Source organism: Cheilinus undulatus, linkage group 20 (assembly GCF_018320785.1).
Source record: "Cheilinus undulatus linkage group 20, ASM1832078v1, whole genome shotgun sequence".
NCBI lineage: Eukaryota > Metazoa > Chordata > Actinopteri > Labriformes > Labridae > Cheilinus > Cheilinus undulatus.
The window spans coordinates 16,947,074-16,970,949 of record NC_054884.1 but is presented as its reverse complement, the minus strand read 5'-3'; the positions used below and the strand labels follow the sequence as shown (position 1 = coordinate 16,970,949).

The 23,876-nt window shown below is 40.3% G+C and overlaps 1 protein-coding gene across 2 annotated transcripts in view; it reads left to right on the top strand.

Moving 5' to 3' along the window:
• Positions 1 to 23,876, top strand: part of LOC121528382 (SH3 and multiple ankyrin repeat domains protein 1-like) — a 64,309-nt gene that overhangs the window by 25,454 nt on the left and 14,979 nt on the right. For both annotated transcript variants that reach the window (XM_041815824.1, XM_041815823.1), the window contains 15 exons: positions 598 to 664; positions 901 to 1,076; positions 1,193 to 1,323; positions 2,943 to 3,082; positions 3,667 to 3,774; positions 6,693 to 6,771; positions 12,871 to 12,953; positions 13,067 to 13,191; positions 17,360 to 17,495; positions 17,679 to 17,759; positions 18,161 to 18,169; positions 18,367 to 18,393; positions 18,489 to 18,545; positions 18,704 to 18,825; positions 19,348 to 19,471. In XM_041815824.1, coding sequence (XP_041671758.1) covers positions 598 to 664; positions 901 to 1,076; positions 1,193 to 1,323; positions 2,943 to 3,082; positions 3,667 to 3,774; positions 6,693 to 6,771; positions 12,871 to 12,953; positions 13,067 to 13,191; positions 17,360 to 17,495; positions 17,679 to 17,759; positions 18,161 to 18,169; positions 18,367 to 18,393; positions 18,489 to 18,545; positions 18,704 to 18,825; positions 19,348 to 19,471 — 1,465 coding nt within the window. The remainder of the gene's footprint in view (positions 1 to 597; positions 665 to 900; positions 1,077 to 1,192; positions 1,324 to 2,942; positions 3,083 to 3,666; positions 3,775 to 6,692; positions 6,772 to 12,870; positions 12,954 to 13,066; positions 13,192 to 17,359; positions 17,496 to 17,678; positions 17,760 to 18,160; positions 18,170 to 18,366; positions 18,394 to 18,488; positions 18,546 to 18,703; positions 18,826 to 19,347; positions 19,472 to 23,876) is intronic.

Genomic DNA, 23,876 nt, shown 5'->3' with positions numbered 1-23,876 from the left:
TACCCTGAGCTTAAACTGTTTGAAGGTGGCAAACTTATTTGGATTAAAAAAAACCTAAGGTGTCCTAGAAATTTTAAGTTCACAAGCAAGGAATGTACATAAGGCAAGTTATCCATGACAACTGATCTTAAAATTTAACCAGTTCATCCTTCTGTCAGAGTTAACATTTATGAAAGAGAATCCCTCAAATTGCTATTAAGATGGGGCATTCACAAGCAAGGGATGAACATGAGGCCTACTGACCTTGACCCCTGACCTCTAAAATCCAATCAGTTTGTACATAAGTCAGAGTGAACATTTGTGCAGAGTTTGAAGAGACTCTTCTGCACAGACAGTTAGAAAAACTGTTTTATAGCTGTATTTATCAATAGATTTGTTTCCTATTTAAGTAATAAAAATAAATCCATTGGTATGGAGTATCATAGGGCACAGCAACTAACTTTAGAGAAACATCAGTAGTGGAATTATCTGACAGCTGTCGGCTAAACTGTCTTTTTAAACATCTTTATGAGTATCAGCCTTAATTTTTTCAACCAGTGCATCTTTAATAATAGCACTTGTTAGAAAACATTAATATCTATGATTTTTTTTGTACAGCTAGCTGTAATGTCCGGTAATTTTGAACTTGGGGAAATCATCAAAAACCACAAAGATACTGACATAGGTAAGATCTTCAACTATCCCCTATAAGGAGGCCATGAAGTTTTACAATCCGGTCCCACCTTGCATGTGCTTTATCTACAATGTCTTAGTCCCTTCAATTTTCCTTCTTTTTCCCTAACAAGCCACCTAACTTATCCCTTTATTTCACTCTGTCACATCTCCCCCCTTCACTTTCTACACCCTCTGACTTTCCAACATCTGCCTCCTCACTCATAATCCTCACACCCGTGTCCTCAGTGCCCTTTTTGGAGTCGCCAAAGTATGTTCCCAAGCGCAGAGAGAGCTCCCACACCTTGCCTCTCCCTTCACTTCATTCTCACCCCCTCCTGCGTGCTAACAGCGATAACACCATGACCCAGTCTGACCCCCTGGCCCTGCCCAACAAGACTGCAACCAATCCCAACCTGGGACAGGTACTGAGGAATGGTGGATGCTCAGCTGCTGATCTTTTTGATATTACATGTTACCTTTTCAGTATTTTTGTTAAAATAAACACAAGGATCACTTTTGACTCTGTCTCTTTCTGTAGGGTTATCGTAGAGCCTCCATAGGCATGAGAAGCTCCAGCAGCCCCAGAACTCGAACTCGCTCCCCATCCAGAGGAAGAGGAGGCCAAAGTGATACAGAGGAGAGGCACCGGCAGCCAAGAGGCAGACAGGGGTAAGGAGCATGATATGTGTATGTGAATCTGACTTTTTTAGACTGTCTACTCACAGAAACCACTATTATCCAGTAACTACCCTCTGTCTGCAGGTAAAAATGCAGTTTGTGTCCCTCTCAGTTGAATGCTGGGTAATATAATGACTTAAATATTGTTGTCCTGAAAAACAGCATAGACAGAAGAGCTACTCATAGGCTGTGTCCAAAATCACTCCCTGTTCACTATATAGTGCACTATATAGTGAATAGTAGTGGTGTCCGAATTCTGAGTGAGCAATGTTATTCACTATATAGTGCACTTATTCTGTCCCACAATGCACTGTGCAAAGTAGTGAACAACCGATGGTCACTAGCCCAGCAATATTTACCATAATGCATCGCAGTTGCTGCTCTCAAACATGATGGGCGAATGAGAGGAGCACAGGAACATATATAAAAACTTTTTAAAATGCTTTTTTGTTTGTTGCTTTTACCAAATCTGTAAGAAAATATTAAGGATTCTAAACGGAGTAACTGTTTCCCCCTATGATGATTACAAGACATGAGACCGTCATCTTTATGCAAAAATAAGTGATAATACACACAAAAATGTATATTATTTTGTCACTATAGAGACAACTTTTTTATCTATTAGTATATTTATTTTTGTGAAAATACATTACATTTTGTATCCGTTTTCATTGAAATTCTACCGTTAATTTTGATCCTCAGTCAAGGAAATTTACAAGCCGTTGCTGCTAAACGTTTTAATTGTGAGACGGTGATGACGTCTGAAATCATTTTTGTGTCTTGCAGTTGAGTCCACTATATATTCTATATGCTGCACACTGTAGAGTGGATAGAGAGTAGGGAATGAGTGTGTGGTTTCGGACACAGGGATAGTCTTATGGAATTGTAAAAAGTGTAAAAGGGTTGTGCAAAAACTCCAGACATTTTGAAAGTATGCACGACTTTATAAGAGTCCAGAGCAATCCTGGCAAGTCTGGGATAAATGCTAGTATCAGTATCAGATAGTACCCAATGCTCTGCTATCAGTATAAGTAATAAGAAGGAAAAATTAGTATTGGGACATCTCCACTAGTGCGGGGATGTCAGGCTGAGCGTTTGAGGATTCAGTGTCTTGCTCATGCAACTAATCCATTTATCCATACTTAGGTCTGGACAGGGACTTACATGGCACAAGCTAAGGCCACCTTTATAGCATTGATGATCAGTCAATTTGAAATGAGTGATAGTATCCTGAAGTAGGCTAAAACTCAGATCCACATGCTTCAATTAACCCTTCATTAGCATTTCACTACCACACATATTCCTTACATATCTATTGACATTTATTGTCTTGTAACTAAAGGATATTGTGATAATCAAGGCTTATGAAGAGTTAGTGTTTTTACCGTCTAAAGAAATACAACATGCAATGCATGCGAGACATTGTGTCAAATACAAAATAGCAGCAGGCATTTGTAGTCTTGGTATGACTTGTTAGTGTGACTCAGCAGCTGACTGTCTCTGATGGAGCCTGACAAGCTGTATGTTGTCTCGCTTTGTCTCACTTGTTTACCACAGTGTGCAACACTTATCTTATCTCTCCCGCTTGCTCTATTTCTCTCTCTCTGCAGTGCACCCCCAGCAGGCAGTAGTGCAGGTCAGATGAAGCGTATGTACAGTGCTGTGCCTGGACGGGTTTATGTGGCCACTCGTGCTCACTCTGCTAGTGGAGACAGAGAGCTGTCACTGAGCAAAGGAGACAAAGTCAAAGGTAAGAGTCTGCAAATATGAACACTGATAACAAAAATCAGCCCTTATCTTTGGATTAACTTGACAGATAATTAGCATAATTTATCTGAGCTGAAGATAGCCACATGTAGTGTTGCATCAGCAGTATCTAAAATATGCACTGCAATTAAGATTATATTTTAGATTGTTATTTTATACCTTTACATGAAATATAGAGAAGTGGGCAGACTCAGACGCCAGGGAGGGAGAGTGGGGCATGACATAAGGGAAAGGAGTCACAGACCGAATATGAGCCCACTTCAAAGACAACATCCTCTGTTCACGTGATGTTTGGACTTAACCAATAGGCTACCAATGCCCAAGGGAGGAATAAGATTTAGACCCACTCATCATCATCGTCATAAAGCAATGCAAGTTTCCCCCAGCGCTCAGTGGTTTGTAAAATATTGTTATATATAAAGGCATCTGAATGTAAACAATGAAGGTTGAGGGAAAAAATATGAAAAATGTATCATAAGAGTATCTGTAAGTGTTTTAAAAGCAACATTAATATTACCCATCTATTTATGCTATCTATTTTTTTCTGTGTCTGTCTGCCTGTGTCAGTGTTGAGCGTGGGAGAGGGTGGCTACTGGGAGGGCACAGTGAAAGGTCGTACCGGATGGTTTCCTTCAGACTGTGTGGAGGAGGTGGCGGGTGTCAACAATCGAACAGGTGAGATATAACTTCTTATTGACTACTTGCAGATATGTGACTACCATGACATCACTCACTGCAGTGGACAGTGAGAGTGCCAGTGCTGACTTTAGGCTATGCATTTCAGTCAATAGTTACATTCAAGGTGCATTTTAGAGCCATCAAAGTAACAGAAAGTAACATAATAGAATGAGCCTTTTTAACGCAAATGTCAGTGACTCTGGTAAATGTGGCGAGTCACCTCCACATAAACTTTCATCCATGCAATGGATATATGAAACATTGTATCTGACATGCCAGTTAAGGTAAGATGGGATGAAACTAAAGTACAAATTAAGGATCCACGCAGTTAGCCTAAACAGTTAAATTCAGCTCCCTTTTTACTCAGCACCAGAATTAAAGTAATTTTGACTTATTCTTAACATTCTTATTAGTTCAGTACAGTGGCAGTTAAGAGCAAACGGCTTACAAAAGCCAGACATATTCCAAATGAAACAAAACAGCTTCAATAAGAGGAACGCTTCAACTTTAGAGACACAATCAAAAGTCCGAAAGAACTTCAAAAAGGGAAATGCAATGCAACTGACAAAACACTCACCAAGAATCAAAAACAAATTCATGAACGGCCAACAGGCTTTTAATTAAGAATCGATTCCACACTGGAATCGATCTTAATCCAAAATGCTCTTCAAAACCAGAAACTTCAAAAAGCTCCCGGCCTCCAGGGGGCTCTCTATCAGGAAGAGTGAGAGGGACAAATAGACAGATGGAAGAGAGAACGAGCCGAGAACGGACATGTGATTGTGTTTTGAAGTGCGACTTGGAGGAAAGTCATTACGCAGTAATAACACTATTAACCAGTTATGTAGTTACATCAGGGTGCGAATAAATTTATCATCAGAGTGGGGAAATCAGAATTAGAAAGGGAACTTGTTTTTGATTCTTAGAGAGTGTTTTTTCAGTTGCACCACATTTCTCTTTTTGTCCTTCGTTCGGACTTTTGATTGCATCTGTAAAGTTGAAGTGTTCCTCCTCTTATTGAAGCTGTTATGTTTCATTTGGAATGGCTTTTGCAGGCTGTTTGCCCTTACTGGCCACCGTAGTTCAGGCCCACAGTCGCTGTCAAACACAGTCTGTAACTTTAATACAGCCATCCACCAATAGTAGTCACTGTAGTTGATTTTAATACTTCTGCCATACTGCCACAGTGCTCTTTAACCCAATAAAACAACCGCTTACTGCTAGAGCACCAATAGCATGTTGTAGGGACAGCACAGTTTAGCACTATTTTGATCTAGAAAAAGAGGATGAAGCTGTCCACACACTGTCAGGTTATACTTACATGTAGCCGAAGCAATGAGCGACGATATTTAGCACAGGAGTGTGGACGTTAACCTGCTAAAAGGACTGAATTTCAGCTGTGCTAGCACTGCTAATGTTAGCCATATTCTGCAAACTAACTTTGCACTGTTACTGTGTGGCGTTATTTTACTGTTGCAGTATGAAGTTGGTTTGCAGAATGTATTTATTTGACTTAAGACTAGTTGACTAAATACAATTATAATTTTAAGTTAATTGGATGGGAAATTACACACCTTTAAACATCACTAGTGAGTAAAGTAAGTAAAATCAAGTTTTTTATGCTAGTCTTCCAATTAAAAAAAGTAACACACACCAGTTTAACCAGCCAGAATCAAGCAGCAGCTATGAGTGACACTGGCATCAGAAATTTGCTGTACCACTAAAAACTAGTTACCTACCTTCTGCATTAGGAATGTAACAGTCCACAAAGACTTTGGTTTGTTTCAGTTCCTCAGTTTTGTAGTCTTGTTTCAAATGTATTAATATGTTGGACCTTTAGTCAGCAACATGCCCGAGTCCTGCCCAATAATGTTGGTGAACCACAATCGTCTTCTCCTCCTGTCTTTGACCATTTTTGTATTTCATATATTGAATATTTGTATCCTAAAGTTTACTTCTCATTTTTTGTGATTTTCACAATATTCCTACTTTAAAATGGAAACATTTCTAAAAGGAGAAAAAAATCCTGGTGTCAAGACAAGACATGGCAAGACTGTTCATATCATATGGGTTACATATTGAATGTCACAAAAGAGATTTTCTAAAAATAAATACACACTTTCTTTTAAAAATATATATATTTTATTTGTAATTTTTCAACTATTACAAGAATAAATGCACACTTTCTAATTTCATGTAATTATTGTTACAACAGAAATATAAAAAAACAATTTTCTAAAGATTAAAGAGCAGTTGAATGTGATAAATGAGTAACAAGAGTGTTTCAGAAAAATTTTAAATGTTTCATGATAATATTTCCAGTCATGTACAAGGAATTCAAGACATTATGCAAGATGGGAGGCCCTACCATGGCAAAGTTTGGAAACCCCTGAACTAGAATTTGATAATATTATAGTATTGTACTTTAATGATTTTTTCCCCATGTTTCAGTAATTCTTTCAGAAAATTTAATTAATTTGATATTAATGCCTTGCTCTGTGATCTAAAGATGTCAAGAGGTGCTCAAACAAGTCAGAAACAATCACAAGAATCAGATCATAGATTGGAAAGAAAGCACAGTGAAAAATGGGTTACATACTCCCTCAGGCTGGAATTATCCTTTAAGTCACTGTAACACACAGCACATGTCACATTCATGTTTACCAGCAAGGTCTCCTACAGCAGACAGTTTCACATGTAGTATTTTCCCTTTTTTTCACTGTTCACGCTGCAAGAAAACCATATGCCATGTACCAGAGAGGAAAAGCTGGGTGTTAACATATCTCGTTCATTTGCGCATTGAGCTGAAGTCACAGCACTTCTGCAAAAAAAAAAAAAAAAAAAAAAAAGACAGATGGAGAAGGTGTCATGACGGAAGATGAAGGTTTAAAGTGAGCATATGTGGTGTTTTGCAGAGACACGCAGCGAGAAGGCCAAAAGGAAGCTTTTCCGTAACGTCACAGTCGGAGCATATGATGGCACGGACGGGCCCAGGTAAGAAAAGTCGCCATACAGCCTACTAATCCATCAATTCTGCAGTGAACAAAGTTTGCAGCCTCAAAGAAAAAATAGCTGAAAAGCAGGCTTCTGCCCAGTGATGTGTTAAAATTGCCGTCTTCAACTGCATGTTGTGGCACACCCTAATCCTAACCCCCCCGCCCTTGAGCAGGATGCCATATTTGAAATAGATCAGTGTAATAAAGCTAAAATAAACCTGATCAGCTGCAGCCTCTAATATAGACCTCACTGTGGATTCTCACATGAGCGTGAGCTGTCTGCTCTCTGCTTTACTACCATGAGGCCAGTCAAGGTGATTGAACTAGTTCACTCACTCGTGTGGCTTATGTGTATGAGCTACATTGTTCCACCTATTGTGTCTCCATGTCTATCCTTTGTGCTGCGTGTGTCTGTTTTCTGCTGATCCTGAATGCTGCTTATTCTCCATTGTTTCCCCTCTGAACACATTAGTGCTGAGAAACAGCCATATTATTTTGGTTCCACCACAGGAATGCACTTGTCACTTTGATACCTTATCCTCTTCCCCCTCTGTTGTCATGTTTACACGGAGCACAATAATGTTCTAATGAAAAAGGTAGAGCAGGAATCTCCTCCTCCATGGCATCTGTCTGAGGCTGCAGCTGCAACTGTGTATAATAGAGCTGTGCATGTTTGTTTGAGAGTTAGAGGGGATGTAAAAAATGCCCCTGTGTGTCTTTATACATCATCCTGCTGATGAGTCATAAGGAGGCTGAGACATCAAGCGCTGGTTGGGTCCTTCGGGCTTGAGAAAAGGACTTACCAGTCGCCACCCCGGGAGGTTTTACAGCCTCTTAGACTCTGTAGCTGACATTAGCCCTTGTGCTGAACAGTTCTGACTGTCATTCAAAAGGCGGCATTTACTTTAATGCAGCTGCACTGTGTTCTAAATGCAAATAGCAGCCACTGGGGTTATATTACCTGAGCTAAGTTGGTTAAATGTAATTGCAGCAGCGTGGTGAAGTGGTGCTCAATTAAGAGCAAGGTGATCCAGAGCGTGTTCCCGTCACTGCAGGGAGAATGTCAATTACTATTTCGGAGAGAGGTAGAGAGAGTGTTCTGATGACAGTGGAGAGGAGGAGGGAAAGTTTGTGTGTAAATGTGAGAACATCCAGGGAATCAGCTGTGATACACCAGTCAGTGGACATGCAAATGCAAGCTCTCTCCTGGTGGTACGTTACCCATCCCCCGCATCCCCACGCCGCAACATCTCCCCTTTTCTTTTTTTTCCAACAAAACCCTCTTCCAGTCTTATGCTTTTGTGATCATGTCTGGTGTTCTCTCTCTGACTGTCCATCACATCGCCAGTCTCTTGTCTGAAGTATGCAGGGTGCAGACCAGCATGCCGTCTCCCTCTTTCTCTCACTCTCTCCAGCTTATTCCCCACCTCTCTCACTCTCCTCCTCCACTCTCTCTCTCTCTCTCCGGCTGAGCTCTCTCACTGGAGGAAGGAGGGGAGGAGGGAGGTGGTGGTGGAGAGTGCGCGAGAGAGAGAGAGGAGGAGGAGGGGGGGACATGGCAATGGGGGGATGCGGAGAGAGAGATTTCTCTCTCTCCCTCTCTTCTTCGTGGCCGTCACTGGGCCCCAGAAACAGGAGCGTGTGGTTCATTTACAGGTAGCGGCTGTTTCCTCATTCATTGGCTGGCTATGGATGTGAGGAGAGGACAATGGAGAGAGGGGAGAGGTAGATGATGCTATTGAGAGGCCGTGCCTTTTCAAAGATAGACTGATAAGCTATGTATCTGTGCGTGCGTGTGTCTCCGAGTGTGCGTGTGTCTTAAATTTGTCTTTTTTTTTCCCCCCTCTGCATGTGAACATCCGTGGGATGGACGTGGCTGTTGAATGGAGACTCTGCAGCATGTTTATTTCCGTGTCTTCCTCCCGTGTGTCTCTGAAACGCCGTGTGCGTGTGTGTTAGTGCATGAAAGGGAGCACATATTGATGCATTTCAGTCAGACAGTGTGGGTGTATTTCATTCTCTTTGACTCATGATGTCTTTAAGCAGATATTTTTCATTCACCAGGACTTCCCATTTATATCTGCTCCTTTAAAAACGCAGCTGTCACATCCCATTTCTCTTAATGTCTCCCATTGTGTCATTAAAAATGTGACGTCTTTTGACTGTACTGAAGGATGAAAGTGAATAAGTCAATAAACGGCAGGAGTGCGGTTTATCAGCAGCTACAAGCTCTCATATGAGATACCGGTCGTTTCTGTGCATGTCAGTGTGCGCATGCATTTGTGTCTATGCGTCTGTGGGTGAAACTATACACTGCCTAAAATATATGTGGTTCTCACATATAAGTGTATACGTCACAGTGCTAGATGCTGTGGGAGTATCGCTCCTGCATATTTATTAATGAATCAGCCCCGCTGTCCACCTACCACATCTCCATCCTCAGTGTCACCAACATCCGTCATGTGCTTCACTTGTGCTGTGAGGGTATTGTCCCCACATAGCCAGCCACTGTATCTGCATGGACACTCAGCACATGAACGGTTAAAATGATGCTTTTTTTCTCAGTAATTGTGGATAGAAGAGAGGATGACTCAGGAGGGAACATAATAACTCTGGTCTCTAGTAGGCTCCCGGCTTTAATGCAGCCAGTTTAAAGAGATTGTGTCTTACCAGCCAACGGGGATTAAGCAGGGATGTTTGCGTTTTTTATGGCTCTAATTAAACAGGCTGTAGTGGTCAATGTGCTGACAGACAAGTGAAACAGCTTTAAGTAAGGAAAGGAAATTAGAAGTGTTACCACAAGCCAAGGGATGCACCTCAGAACCACAGAAGTGGCAAACTAAACACAGGCCATGTAGAAGAGCATGATGGATAAAGCACCCAAAGGATCGAGCCACCCACTCCATGTTACTTTGATCCTCAGAGAGGGAAAGCATGATGGAGGACAGGGTGAGAGAAAAAGGAATGAGGTGTGAGGAGCAGATGGCTGGAAGGCGGCTGAGCGTTGGCGAAAACAGTAACATTGATGGAGAACTCACAAGGGAACGGACCTCGGTAGGGGAAAAGTAGCGATCGTCTGTTCGGCGCTAAAGTTGCAGCCTGGTGTCGAAAGTCTGGATCTCCAGGCCTGCAGACCATCGCTCATGACTCTGCTGTACCTCTGTGGCTTCACGAGCAAACTTCATTACATGTTCTGCCGGATTAAATACACAAAACCTTGCTGGATCTGTGTTGAGGAGAGGGTGGGATATAATATTATACTGTTATTGTTATTTTAGCTGCAGAATTCACATGGGTTTTGCTGAAGCGGCGGAGGCAGAATGATGTCGCCTCTGCCAGACACTGGAAAAATTTAAGGCGTCTTCCTAAAACTAAAAGCAAAATGTTGCCATTTTAAAGAGTGAATTGCTCTTATTTCAAGTGGCTTTAAAGCAACATTTCACCAAAGAAGGGGTTGTTGTCAAGGCTGCCCATAAGGGGGGAAAGGGGAGCGCTTTTACAGCCAAACTGAGGGGCCCATGGAGGTGAGGAAAATCCTGGTCCATTATGAAGTTGATCTGTGATATTTTAATCTGAATGATAACAACTCTTATCAAAGAATCACAAAAATATACATTATTTATTTATGCTGTAGTGAAATATCCCCTTTTAACAATGTAAACCGCTTTTCTCAAAACAGATTTACCTTTTCTGGTAATGAATGGGCACACTGACTACACAGTTTTGAAGATAATTTCAGACTTCATAGATAAGACATGATGTGGATAAATGTAAAGCTAAGAGAGGATAAAGAAGGAACCGAAATATCTTTACATAATTGCAAAAAGTGACAGAAAGGGTGAACTTTAGCAAAAATGAGTTTAACATGGCAAAAAAAGCAGGAAAAAAGTTAGTAAAACCTGGTTACAGAGTGCCAAAAATGGGTATGAAGTGGAAAAAATGGGTTTAAAGCAGAAAAAGTTGGATTAAAGTGGAAAAATGGATTGAGAAAGGCAAAACAGGGTCAAAATGGGCAAAAAATGGCAAAAAGCAGTTTCAAAGTGGCAAAAATGGGTTGAAGGTATCAAAAAGTGTCAAAGGTTAAAAGAAGTGGTAATGGGTTACAGAGGCAAAAATGGGCAACAAGTGGCAACCTAGTGGCAAAAACCAAAGACCAAAGTTTCAAAAAGGGGTTAAAAGTAGCGCAAATAGGTTGAAAATGGCAAAAACTAGCAAACAGATGCAAGAATTGGTCCCATGTGGAAAAAATGGGTGGAGACAGTGGTGAAAAGGGCTTAAAAAATGGCATGAATAAGTAGCCTATGTGACCACCAAATTATACCTTGACAAAATTTTTAGCTCAAAAATGAGGTAACTGTTAGCCAGGATGCTAGCCAATAATAAACCACAATTGGGTTTTTCAGGGGTCCAGCCATTTCTGAGGGCAGACCTGCTTGCTTTACATTTTTTAGCAATATAGAAAAGACATTTGTTGATTTAAGATTTGGCTGATAATTTCAAAGGTAAGATTAATGTATTGTGCTTGGCTCGAGGGTTGTAATGATTTCAGAATTTTAAACTTTGTCACAACACTCATGAAAGTCAAGTTGAATTGATACTTGTTTAAATATCAGGGCAACACAAATAGAAGTTCAAGGCAACTTTTAATGGGTAACTGTTTTTATCAATCATCAGAACTTGAGGGGTGCCAACATATTCTGCGATATAGACCATGTACTGTACATTTACCTCCAATTTTTGATGGATTCATTCATGTCCAATGCAAGTTTCTTGTGAAAAACTTTAAAGCTTCTGTGCCATTGCTTAAAAATTGGCAGGCTGTTTCTTTTTTAAACATGTGGTATTGAGAAGTTTGGCATTTTGATAACCATATTTGGTCCAACTGACTTCACATAAAAGACCAAAAATGTTGGTTTCCAGGGAGCACACAGTGTCTAAAACAATTAACCCTGGGGCCAAAAGCCCACAAACATTTACTGTTTCTCATGCAATTCAACCAAACTTCATTTTAAAAGGGAAAAGATCAAAAACTGTATTCCCAGTTGGAAATATATCCTTGAGTAAACCCAGCACATTCTCACTGCTTTGTTTTGGCAGTCAAGCCATCACTATAAATAAAGACGAGTCTGAAAAAAGGCAACCCATCCACAGCTCAACCCTTCTAGGAAATCATCCACTTTGATTCGTCAAGTGTCACTTTAAGTGAAGTTTTTTGGGAAACAATCTAACTTGGTAATGAGCTGTCTAGGAAAGAAATATCTGTAATTCCTTTTAAATCATTTAGCTCTCAAGCTGCGAGTGCTCCAACAGAACCAGCGTGAACTGACATTGTTAGAAAGTCAGGTCCAGGAATGAGTCATGAGAGGTGGCTGCAAGTGTGGAGTCCATTTAACCAGCCCTATATTGGAGAAAATGCTGTAAAGAGCATAGCCAAAAGTCGCAGACATGGTAATAGAATAATGAAGGAGCTCACTGGGCCAGCTGTTACTCTACTCCAACATAATAAGATTGCATCACCAATGTCTGTGATCTGCTGGCTTTGAGCAAGAGGAGCTGTTTGTGGAGGCAGATCAGAGGCCCGTCTGACTCCCTCTTGTACAATTTGAAGTGTCATGTATGACCGGTAGTGGTACGCGGGAGTCTGTAGAGCAGTTTCCTCCCAAAAGCTGCCAGAGGCAGGGGAAGCTAATGCAGTGATTTAGGTGCATTTGGAAGTTTCCATTATCACTGAAGTGTATGCGCACATTTTTCTAGTGTGCTGTTCCCCCTGGCTCAGTGCTTGTCAGCTCTATGTGGATTATCTCATAGTATAGGATGTCATCTCATATACTCTTCCTCCCAACTGTATTCATGCAATCAACCTTTTTTTGTGCACCAGTGCTTGTTGTATGACACCGACACCAACCTTTCCTTTGCTGCAGTGTGATTTCATAATGTGATGCAGTATGGCTGTTTTCCTCATTCATAAAAATGCTTTATTTGCATGACAATAAGTGTTTTCTGTTGCTATATAAGCCATATACCTCATTTTCTCCTCAATTTTCTCTCTTTTTTCCATCTCTCTACTCCCCTTTGTACCCTCTGCTCCCTCTTTAAGTGACTACATCATTAAGGAGAAGACAGTGCTCCTACAGAAGAAAGACAATGAGGGATTTGGCTTTGTGCTTAGAGGAGCCAAAGGTAAATGAAAATCCAGCTCATATCAGTCTCTCATTTGCTTCCCTCTCCATTCACACTTGATCTTGTCTATTTGTGTCTACTCATAATTGTCCCTTTGGTCTCCTCCTCTGCAGCTCAGACTCCCATAGAGGAGTTTACTCCCACCCCGGCGTTCCCCGCGCTGCAGTACCTGGAGTCTGTCGATGAGGGGGGCGTGGCCTGGAGGGCCGGCCTGAGGATGGGGGATTTCCTCATCGAGGTAGGCTACATGAGGTCATACAAAATCATACAAACGAAGATGCTAACAACATGTTGAATCTGGAGGAAGATAAAGTCCTTGCATCACAATGCATACTTTGCATATGAGGCTCTATGTTGTTCTTTGGATGGATATATTTAGTATTCTTGTCATATTTATGAGAGTCAAGCTCAATGTGTGTTCAACAGCATCTCTTTTGTCCGGGCTTTTGCACCCCTGGTGATAGGCCCGCAGACCGCCTGTGGTTTTCAGGCCCTTGGCACATCCACAGCATGATCAGGGGCTCTTGGTAATCCTACAACACAGCAACCTAGGCCGAGCTTACTCGCCACATCGTCTGTGTTATTTTTCAACAGAATATTTACAAGAAGTCTTGCTTATATGCAAGGACATCCAGAGCAGGGACTGGGGTAATGTCAGTCCTCCTTCCTGCCTGAGGGTGCCCTCAGGCTGCTTACTCGCCCTATCTGCCTTACTTCAGCCTCAATTTTTGGCCCAAACATGCCGAAATATCTGCACAGCACTGTATGCCAAGAGCAGATGGAGATATGCCCTCTTTCAGCTAGTTTGACCTGTTATGTCTCATAGACTACTAAACAATTTACAAACAGTTAAGTAAGCAGCAGGCTGGATGTGTTGAACTCTTATGTGTTGAACATAATGAAAACAGAATAAATATAGCTTAAATGACAATAGACTTCCTTAAGAGTAAAAACAACTGGTAAACCATACAGGAGTAACTCAGTATTGAAACAAACCCTACAAATTTTTCTGCGTTTTCATGGATCATTTAGCACTAAACCAAAAAGTCAAAGTAAGCTGAATATGACGTTTTGAGTAAGGAATTTAAACAGCTCTCTAAAAAAAAAAAAAGACTTGTAATTTTCCCTCTAATGAGAGCAGGAAACTTTCTCTGACAGTTTTACAACTCATTCTGGGAAATGTAGGAATTAAACAACATAAAACAGACTGGCTGAATCAAAGTGGGTCCTCCAAGAAAAATATATTTCATAACAAATAACATGCTTCTTGACTATGATTATACTCCTTTTTAGAGGCTGGATTTTCAGTGCAGATCGTAGTTCAAGATAGCATGACCTGTTAGAAACTACACAATAAAAGATCAAACTCTCTCCTCTCCTCTGTGTAAAGCCCCTCTAAATGTATGTGCACGTCTGTGCAATTTTCCCCTTTTTCTAAGAAAGCACTTTCCAAAAAGCACATTTTTGTCAGAATTACTGAAAGATCGCTTCACTTTTGGCTGCTGTTCCTCATCAACAAAGCATCAACAGCACATGCAACAACATTGGACATTTTGTACCTTTAAAAGCTCTAAAAATGATTGTCAAGCCTCCATTAAAGCTGACACATTCTGCTAATTAGTATTCTACCTAATATGAGTCACTTTTGTAGCTGTCCAAGCCTTTGTGCCTGTGATTTACTGTAGGGGCTGCATGACTTGCTGGCACTCGGATTAAAATCAGTGTAGGAATACACATGTTTGGAGTTAAATTTCAGAAAATTGGAACAAAATGTGTGAAACTTGAGAAAGTTGCATCGTTAGAGTAAAGCAAGGTTTAGAAGTAGGCCCCCTGAAGTTCAGTATTTTAGTATTATGCATGATATTTGGAAAAACAATCAAGTTTTCATCATTGAATTATTTCATTTCATCAAATCCAGCTTGTGGCTCATTTCCAAGTGATCCCATTTAGTTCAGTGAAGTTTGGCACAGTTTGCTCCATGCAACTCTGATATTGCTTGTGTTTCAATAGCCAGTGTCTACCCAGCCTTGATCATAGTGGAATTTCTAGCTCTTTCTCATTTGGCTCAGCTCACTAGTAAGACCCTGTCCTTTTGGCTTCCAAACATCTCTTTATTTGGTACCATTTTGGATTTTTATAGCTAATGGAACAGGCTTGAACATAAACAACACATCAGTACTCACTGAGTTGTTGTTTCAATCCAACCGCTACCCCAGCTAAAAAGTGTATCCCAGTTTCCTCTAAAAGCTGTTTAGCATACAGGTTTAGATAAAGAATATAGAGACCCCTGGGCACAAAATCTTGGAGGGCCACCTCCTCCTCACCACCACACAAACAAGCAATCAAGGTTTGAATTATAGGCTGCTATTTGTTTGAAACACCTATAGGTTATACAGGATTTCCACTGACAGACTTCAGTCCATATGATCACAAAAAAAGATGAAATCAACACCTGTTTTACTCCATCAAACAGTATTCAGATGTGTTGAAGGGGTGGAGCTAGATGAGTCAAATATACTATCCATGTAAAGCGTAGATCCCCAGAATTTTGTATTTTTTATCGTTGAAGATCTAAATATTTTATTTACGCTTCCTAAAAACTGTCAGAGAAAATGTCTGTTGTTCATTTTTAAAGCTACATAACATGGCTAGGGTAAAACTTTGCCATAGAAACAATTCTTTAAAATACACATAAAAAAGCTAAATGTTTGGTTACAGATATTGATTTATTCATGAAGAATACAGAAAGTATTAATATTTTTTCTCATATTGGCTATAAGAAAGAAATTTCCATGTTGTGAACATACTTTATACCAAGCTTAACGCTTTTGAGACAACATTAAGGGCTTAAGTCCTACAAGCAGTCCCATGGCTCTACAGATCTCTGTAGATCTCCTCCACCACACAGGATTTATACATAACAATGCCAAAATCATGTAAAAAATGTAGGGTTACAAATACATTGGGGATAAGTGATTAAAGACATATTTCAATAGCAGCTGCTGCAGTTTTTTGGGGAAACTTATCCTGTTTGCTCTAGAAGAAGAACCAAGTTAGAGGGCTGTACTGGGAGCAGGTCTGAACGAAAAGTTTGCTTGCACTGTCAGAGTTAGTCAACAAGGCTTTGTCTAATTCATAAGATGCACATGGAAGCTTTAATGATCCTCCTAAAGTACTGCAGGCCTATGAGCATCTCTGCTGATACATCTCTGCTTATGTGCTTCTTTGGCACACAGGCATGGAGATGCTGAGCCATTATGCTGTTATTTGTAAGGGAAAATACCTGTTTTCCATAAAAATTAGCCTCTTTGCATTAAGTGCTTAATTTACAGACATAGAAATTCAAGAGGATTGGGCAGGTAGGGTCCCACGCAGGGCTCTGTCCCTAAGTCCAGTCTGTTTAGTGCTGTGTAACTGAAGAAAAAAAAAATTGTATCTTTTCTCTCAATGTCTTGCTGATCCCTCAGTAGGCATGAGCCCCTGGGCATGTGCCTATAATGCCTAGTCAGCATATCATAAAATGTAACAGGTTTTGTGTTTGCCCATTATTACTGGTGCGATACAGGTAGTGAAGATTCTTCTCCAATCAGATTGGTACCATTTGTACCCCAACAGAAGGGTGCCAGAAAAGTTCAAATCTAATATGCAAAAAATTGCATACCATATTGATCAAAGCATAACCAGATTGTTCGATAAGAATGCAGCTTAAAGGCCATAAAAGCCTAATCTGACACGCCATATCCATTTTATGGATATATTTCACATTCATTTGCAAAAGCTCCCATAGAAAGTATTTGGGAAGAGCAGGACTTTTCAAAAAATTCTCGGAAGGTGGTTTGAGGAACGTTCTGTCTGTCACATTCATGATGGGCCAATCAGAGCGACAAGACAAAAGGACATTGTACGTGTGCGCTACTCTTGAGCTGACATTGTACAGCTGCTGTTGGTTGTTAATGGCAGTGCTTCTCGATGAATACATTGATGCCAAGAACGGGAGATGTGCAAAAACATCTTCTCTGCCGAGACAACTCTTTGCCGTGGCTCTTTGCTCTTGATTTAAAAAGAAATGTGGTCCTGTTTCGATTAATCTGGTGCTCTCCTATAGTCACATTCGAGTTAACAGCTACTTTTGTAGCAGCCATCGGATACACCAGCAACTCCATCTGTAACGATTGCAAACCCATGCCAAAGCAGACGAGGGGAAGAGCGAAAACATCTTTTCCGTCATGAAAAGCTTTCAGTGTTTCTCTCTGCCTTTCCTTTAATAATAATGTGGATTTGCCTGATGACAGAGATGGTGTCTGTCAAATCCATCTGCTTTGCAAGGTTATTAAAAGCCCCCCAAAAATCACAAGTGTAAATGGTTTTCCTGTGCTGTGTCCTTATTTGTTTCTGTGTCCAATCAGGTAAATGGCCAAAATGTGGTTAAAGTTGGCCACAGGCAGGTGGTCAACATGATCAGACAAGGCGGCAACAGCCTCATGGTCAAAGTTGTGATGGTTGCTCGAAACCCTGAACTGGAGGATACAGTTCGAAAGAGAGGTAAGCGTCACATTTTCCCCTGCAAGTCATTTACCATCCTGTGTTCATGATGTAACGATTAAGCTGATTGCATGTTTACATCACTCTAAAAGGCATATTGCGATGTGGTTGTCGGTGGTGACTGCATGTTTATATGAGAATACTAAACATTAAGTCTGCATTTGGCCCGCTTCCCTTTGGCAGCCCCGCAGCAGACTAAAAGACTGACTCCTCCTGCCATCGCACTGCGATCCAAGTCGATGACATCAGAGCTGGAGGACATGGGTAAGACCAGAGAGGGGACAAAGGACTAAATGTAAAGGATACAGAGGGGCAAAGTCTGGAATCTGGATAGAATCAGGAAAAAGTCCTAAACTTTGTTTTTTTAGGTGCAGCTTCTCTGCAGGATTATAGTAGAGCTCTGGCAGTACCAGGGAAACATTAGATTAAATATTAAACATGTTGATGCAGAGAAAGCCAAGAAAAAAGATCTAGTGTAGGTGTAATTATGTTGCTTTTTTCCTTAGATTACTTTGATGGAAAGCTCTCTTATCCAGGTGATATAACCCAAGAGAAGCAATGCAATCATTAAAGAGTTATATAAAGAAGTGATATATGTCTGATGTGATAAATCAGTCACATTGCTCTTTCTTTCTTTCTTTTTGAACCCAACGTGCTGCCCACAGTGGACAAAGGTGGGAGACTCAAGGACTTGTGTGCTCTCATTATCATTTCCGTCCTCATCTCCATCCCTATCATCACATCAGTATTCACACTATCACATGTTTCTCGAGTATGTATTTCATCTTTTTATCTGCTTAAATACACATGACAACACAGCACTTCCAGTCACACCTAATCTTCTGTTTTTTCCTGATTATTCTTGCCACAGCTGCCTCTCCGTGGAAAAAGAAAGCAGGTAAATATGAGCCTTTATCTTTCCCCCCCATCAGCCCCTGAGCTCTAATTAAAAGTCGGCCTGTTTGATGCTCTTTTTTTCTCCTCCCTCTTCAGAATTCGAGTCCTCTCAGGGTCCTGATAAGAAGAGGACGGTCTATCAGATGGCCCTAAGTAAGAAATCATTCCTGCAGCTGTTGTCACACTGTTAGAGGGTGTTTTTTACACCTTAAGGGGGCACACTAAAATCCTCACCTGCTCTAATTTTTACCCCTTCTTTCTACCTTTCTATGTTTCTTTTTGGACTCATCCCTCCTCTGTTTTTGTTTAAGATAAACTGGATGAAATCCTGGCTGCTGCCCAGCACACTATCACATCCGACAACCAGGGCCAGAGAGGTCACGGAGGCAAGAGGGACCGGAGCAAGAGTATTGTTCCCAGCATCTCCGCTGAGGTACTGCTGGGAATTTAAAAAAAATAAAAAAGACAGTTTGTTGTTATTTTAACTCTAGGTCCTGCTGGATTCTCAAATTCACTTTCTTGCTACCTGCAAAATGTGAACAAATATGAGGCAGTTATGGACCTGTCTCCAAGTGCTTTAGGATGTAGCACATATTTAGTCATGGAAGTGACTAATGCGAGCTTTCGTATCTGGAAAGCAGCAAGGTCTTTATTTTTTTTTTAGCTGGATGTGTTCTCCTGCACTTTACAGAAAATGATTGACAATGGACCACCCACACCAAAACATTTGTTAAGAGTGAGTCAGGTTGAATCCATTCATCTCTGCTCTCCTGCCTGATACACTTATACTTAGACCCGCTGCTTTTTCTGTCTTGCTTTATACAGTATATCAAATCAATATCAGCCTAACAGCTGTATCAGTTTGATTACATTTTATCAGGGTGAATGGTTTTATCTCCTCTATTTAGCTTCAAAGTCTCTAATTTTTTTTCTAAATGTGTTTCCACACCTAAAGCAACCCTACGAGCAGCAGGCGTCAATGAGTGTGGTGCAACATGGAGTAGGTTTCGGCTTCAATCAAGCTCATTTCCAACCAGGCCACAGTCAGCATGCAGTCATGATGCGACAGAAATCTATCGGTAAGAAAATCTACCTTGCTTTCTTTTGAAGCATCCGTCTTAAAATTTTATTACATCTTAGAGCTTAAGTCAAGAGTTTTTAACTGGTTATGGAAAAGACCGAAATTAACAGTGATGTTGCTTTGTGAGCTACAAAATCAAATAACAGACTAAGGGACAAAGTAAACTCTATATAATTATTTGGAACATTTTATTGTAAGGTCACAGCATTCACCATTAATTAGCTGATTATTAGCATGCTAATTAGTAGCACACTAATTGCTCATTTGCCATCATTAAGCACTTGTTAGTATCTTATTCTACAAAACCATAATTCATGGCTAAAAGGTTGTTAACTAAGAGTTTTTCTTTAATAACCTCCTTATTACTGCAAATTTATAGAAAATCAAGAAGTTGTTTGAAATTCAGTTTGACCTTAATATGCTTTGCTTAGTATGGCTCTTATAAGGTTCTACTACCAGAGGAATAGTGCTAAAAGGAACACTGTATTTTAGTGGGCCCTAATTACCTAGTAATTTTAAAGTAATAAGGGGCATTTTACCAAGTGAGAACTTGACAATATATTCATTTTAAGGAAGTATTTACCTAGTGATAATGTATTAATTATGAAGTAATTCCTTCTAGTATTGCGGCAGATCTCTGGTAATTCTGTGGTATTTTACCCTTAACCTAACCCCCTAACCTTTACCCTTGTAGTATTTTGGTAATTCTCTGGCAATTAGGTGGTAAGATATTTTTTAAGAATAAGATGATAATTTTTTATTCAAGTTGCTTGATGATTCCGAGGTAATTTCTGTATTTGTGCCTGCTAAATAAAAGTGAGTCCTTCTTAAATAATTTTCAAGTTATTTTAAGGGTTAGGGTTGGAGGACAGGGGTGTAGGGTTAGGGTAAATACCATCTAATCACTAGAGAATTGCGACAATACTACAAGTAACTACTTGATGATTGATACATTATTGATATGCAAATACTTCCTTAACATTTCTGAGCTAGTATTTGGTAAAATGCCAACTTATTACTTTGTAAATATCACCTTATTCATGAGAAATTATCAGATAATTACCACTTATTACTATAAAATTACTATGTACTAAGAGCCCAATAAAAGAAAAAGTTATCATATTTCTCCCTTGATTACCCTGAATAAGTATGGTATATTCATATAAAACAAAGCACAAGATTTCTATTCATAGTAATGTCCAAATAACTAGGATTAGGATAAATTAAGCCTTTGCAACCCAGAATATGTGACAAAAGTGAGGTCTTGTTCATCGTTATTCACTAGTAGTTTCACACTTATTTACTATTATGTATAATGATAGTATATATTAGGGCTTCAAGCAGCACTGGAGGGCCCTCGGACCCTGGCGCAGGTTGGGGCTTGACGCAACCGCCAGTGTGTGGCAACAGTCGGGTGAAGGTGAACCCCGTGCAGTGTGCTGCTGCATGGCAGGGAGACCAGGGCGATCTTTCTTTGGGCGTCATTACATTAAAAAACAGCATGGTGCACTTTGTTGATGAGGTAGTACTGCCCCTCAACAGCAGGTGGCAGTATGTCAGAGGTGGATGGTGATATGTAGAAGGGATGAGGGAAGGACTATTTATCATGTAAAATCATAAAAAGATGGGAATTGTTATTTTTGAAGAGTAATTGCATCTTATAGTAGGGGGCGCTACAGCAAAACCATGAAATTAACATTAAAATTTGTGTAGAGGCAGATGCTGATAATGCATGTGAAATTTCAAGGCAATCTGATGTTTCATATGAGAATTAAACCCACTTTCTGTCAGATGGCAAAGGATCAAAAAATGGCCGCCATGGCCACTGGGATGTCTGATGTTGATATGTAGAAGTGATGAGGGACAGAGTTTTTATCATGTAAAATTGAAAAATTAATGGAATTGTTATTTCTGAGGTGTAATTGCACCTTACAGTAGGGGGTGCTACAGCAAAACCATGAAATTAGCACTGAAATTGGTAGAGAGGCAGACCCTGATCATACCTGTGAAATTTCAAGGCAATTGGGTGTTTCATATGAGAGTTACACCCACTTCCTGTCAGACGTTGAAGGATCAAAATGGCTGCCATGGCCACTGGGTCATCCAGGAATGAAACATGGCGATGTTGGGAAAGATATTGAGGAATTCAGGTCAAAATCAGAGCATTATAGGTTAAAAACAGTAAGAATAACACAGAAATGACCCACTTCCTGTCCAATGGCGAAGGATCAAAATGGCTGACATGGCCACTGGGGTGTCTGTTAATAAAACATCAATGCGGTGACAAATATTGAGGAGTTGAGGTCAACATCAGAGCATGATAGGTTCAACACACTAAGAAAAATGCAGAAATGACCCATTTGCATCACTTCCTGTTGGCAGTAGGGAACACTATGATGAGCTATTTTCATGTGGGCGTGTTCAGTGTGATACTGATGTGTTGCCATAACATTATGAAGACCATAGAATGATCTCCACCAAAGTTACATCAGTTTTCAGTGTATAATTGTCCAAAAATTTGACTTCTTTTGAAATTGGGGCAGAGCTGGTGGACTTCCTGTTGGGATTTTGGCATGGGTCCAATAGCTTTTTTGTAGCCCTGATGATGATCCATATGCACAGCGAAAATCATAGGCCTCGGATGAACGGTGTATTTTCGGTGAATTTTTTTGTGGCAACTCATAAAAAAAACACGTGAAAAAATCAATGGTGTAAATGTTCACTTAGCAGAAGGGGGTGCTGTGACAAAGTGCTGATATTAATGTATGGATGTATTCAGGACCATTGTGTGATTATCCATGTGAAGTTTGGTGATGATTGACATAAGCACTAAAAAGTTATTGGACCTTATGGTGTAATTTTTACTGTAAAAAACACACCAAAAATAGGGTAAAATTGGGCCCCTATTACGACCCGGCCCCATGATGAAAACTCACCGTTCACACAACTTTAGATCTCCAGTTGGTGTAGTTTATGTAAAAAAAATTCTGGAGTCCATCTGTTGAAATCCCTAGTACGAGTTCGTTCAAATGCAAAATGTGTGCTTTTTGGAAAATGTCAAAATTTGACAAAAAAAAATACGGTTTGTAGTGCAGTTCCTGTACATTTTAGAGGATGGTCATAATGTAATTTTTTGTTCGTCTCATCATGATACATATGTGTACCAATTTTGGTGCATGTAGGTGTTACCCACGGCCCTATCTCACTTTTAGCCCTGCCCAGTGGCGAGTGGCCGATGGATTTGCGAAATTCCACCAAAAGGTTGTTATTTACCTTGGGGGACAATTTTGGGTAGAGTTTGGTAAATTTTTGAGCATGTTAAGGCCCCCAAATTAGCGATTTCACAGTCAGGATAATAATGAAGAGATGCTAGAGTTTCAATAGGGTCCTCGCTCCGAGGTCTGTGCTTGGGCCCTAAATATTATATATAATTAGCAAGTATGCTATATTACTAGTACTTTCTTGTCAGAAACTTTCAAATTTGCTATTACACCAATATATTTCATAAGAACACAATCCATCAATTGCATTTATGTGCTATATTGAATTATTAGGAGTAGAGAGAAGGCAACTTCAGAATATGGAAAAAATAGTAGTCCATAATTAGCATGCTAATAAACAGTAAATGACACATTTCACTTTTAAGTCTGCACTCTGTAATAAACCGCTGTTTTCGTTTCATTGATGAATTTTATGTAAAAGGGAGAAACACTACTCAGAATAGCCTCTCTGGTTCAAAGCTGTCTGCAATCACTGTATTGTTAATAAGGAAAGACACTTTAAACAGCATTTATGTGAATGAATCCACAAAAATAGTTTACTGTTAACAAATACATGTTTGTTGAAAAGCTGCAGAGATGGAAGTGGTGGACAGAGCTGAGCAGTACTTTTCTACCTGACTTGGAAATGTCTAGAGGGGCTACATCGTTACAGGGGTTGGGTGTTAGAGGATGGAGTTACTAATTACAAGGAAGCTTTGTCATAACCTGGCTCAACGCCATGACAAAAAAATGAGGAGATGTATAGGTTTAACTAAAATAATGAAATGATTTTATTACAAACAAATGTCAATTAACGGATTAACAACCCAACTAAATGTCACCTAAACTAACAAAGAAGATAACTAAACCCAAACATAGTGTAAACGAGGAATCGCTGCATTGGGGATCAGAGCAGCAGAGCAGAGCTGCAGCAGCACAGGGTAGAGCAGAGAGAGGGAGGCAGAGTAGTAAATGGCCAGCTCTTATGCACCTGGGGGATCCTCCTAGGTGCAGCGCATGCCTCCCACCAAGCCTGCAGGGACAAACAAAACAAACCACCAGTACAGGGGAGCACACACAAAACAACAGCAGGCCCTAGAGGCAGGAGGCCGTCGCAGCTTGGATGAACACACAGCTAATGGC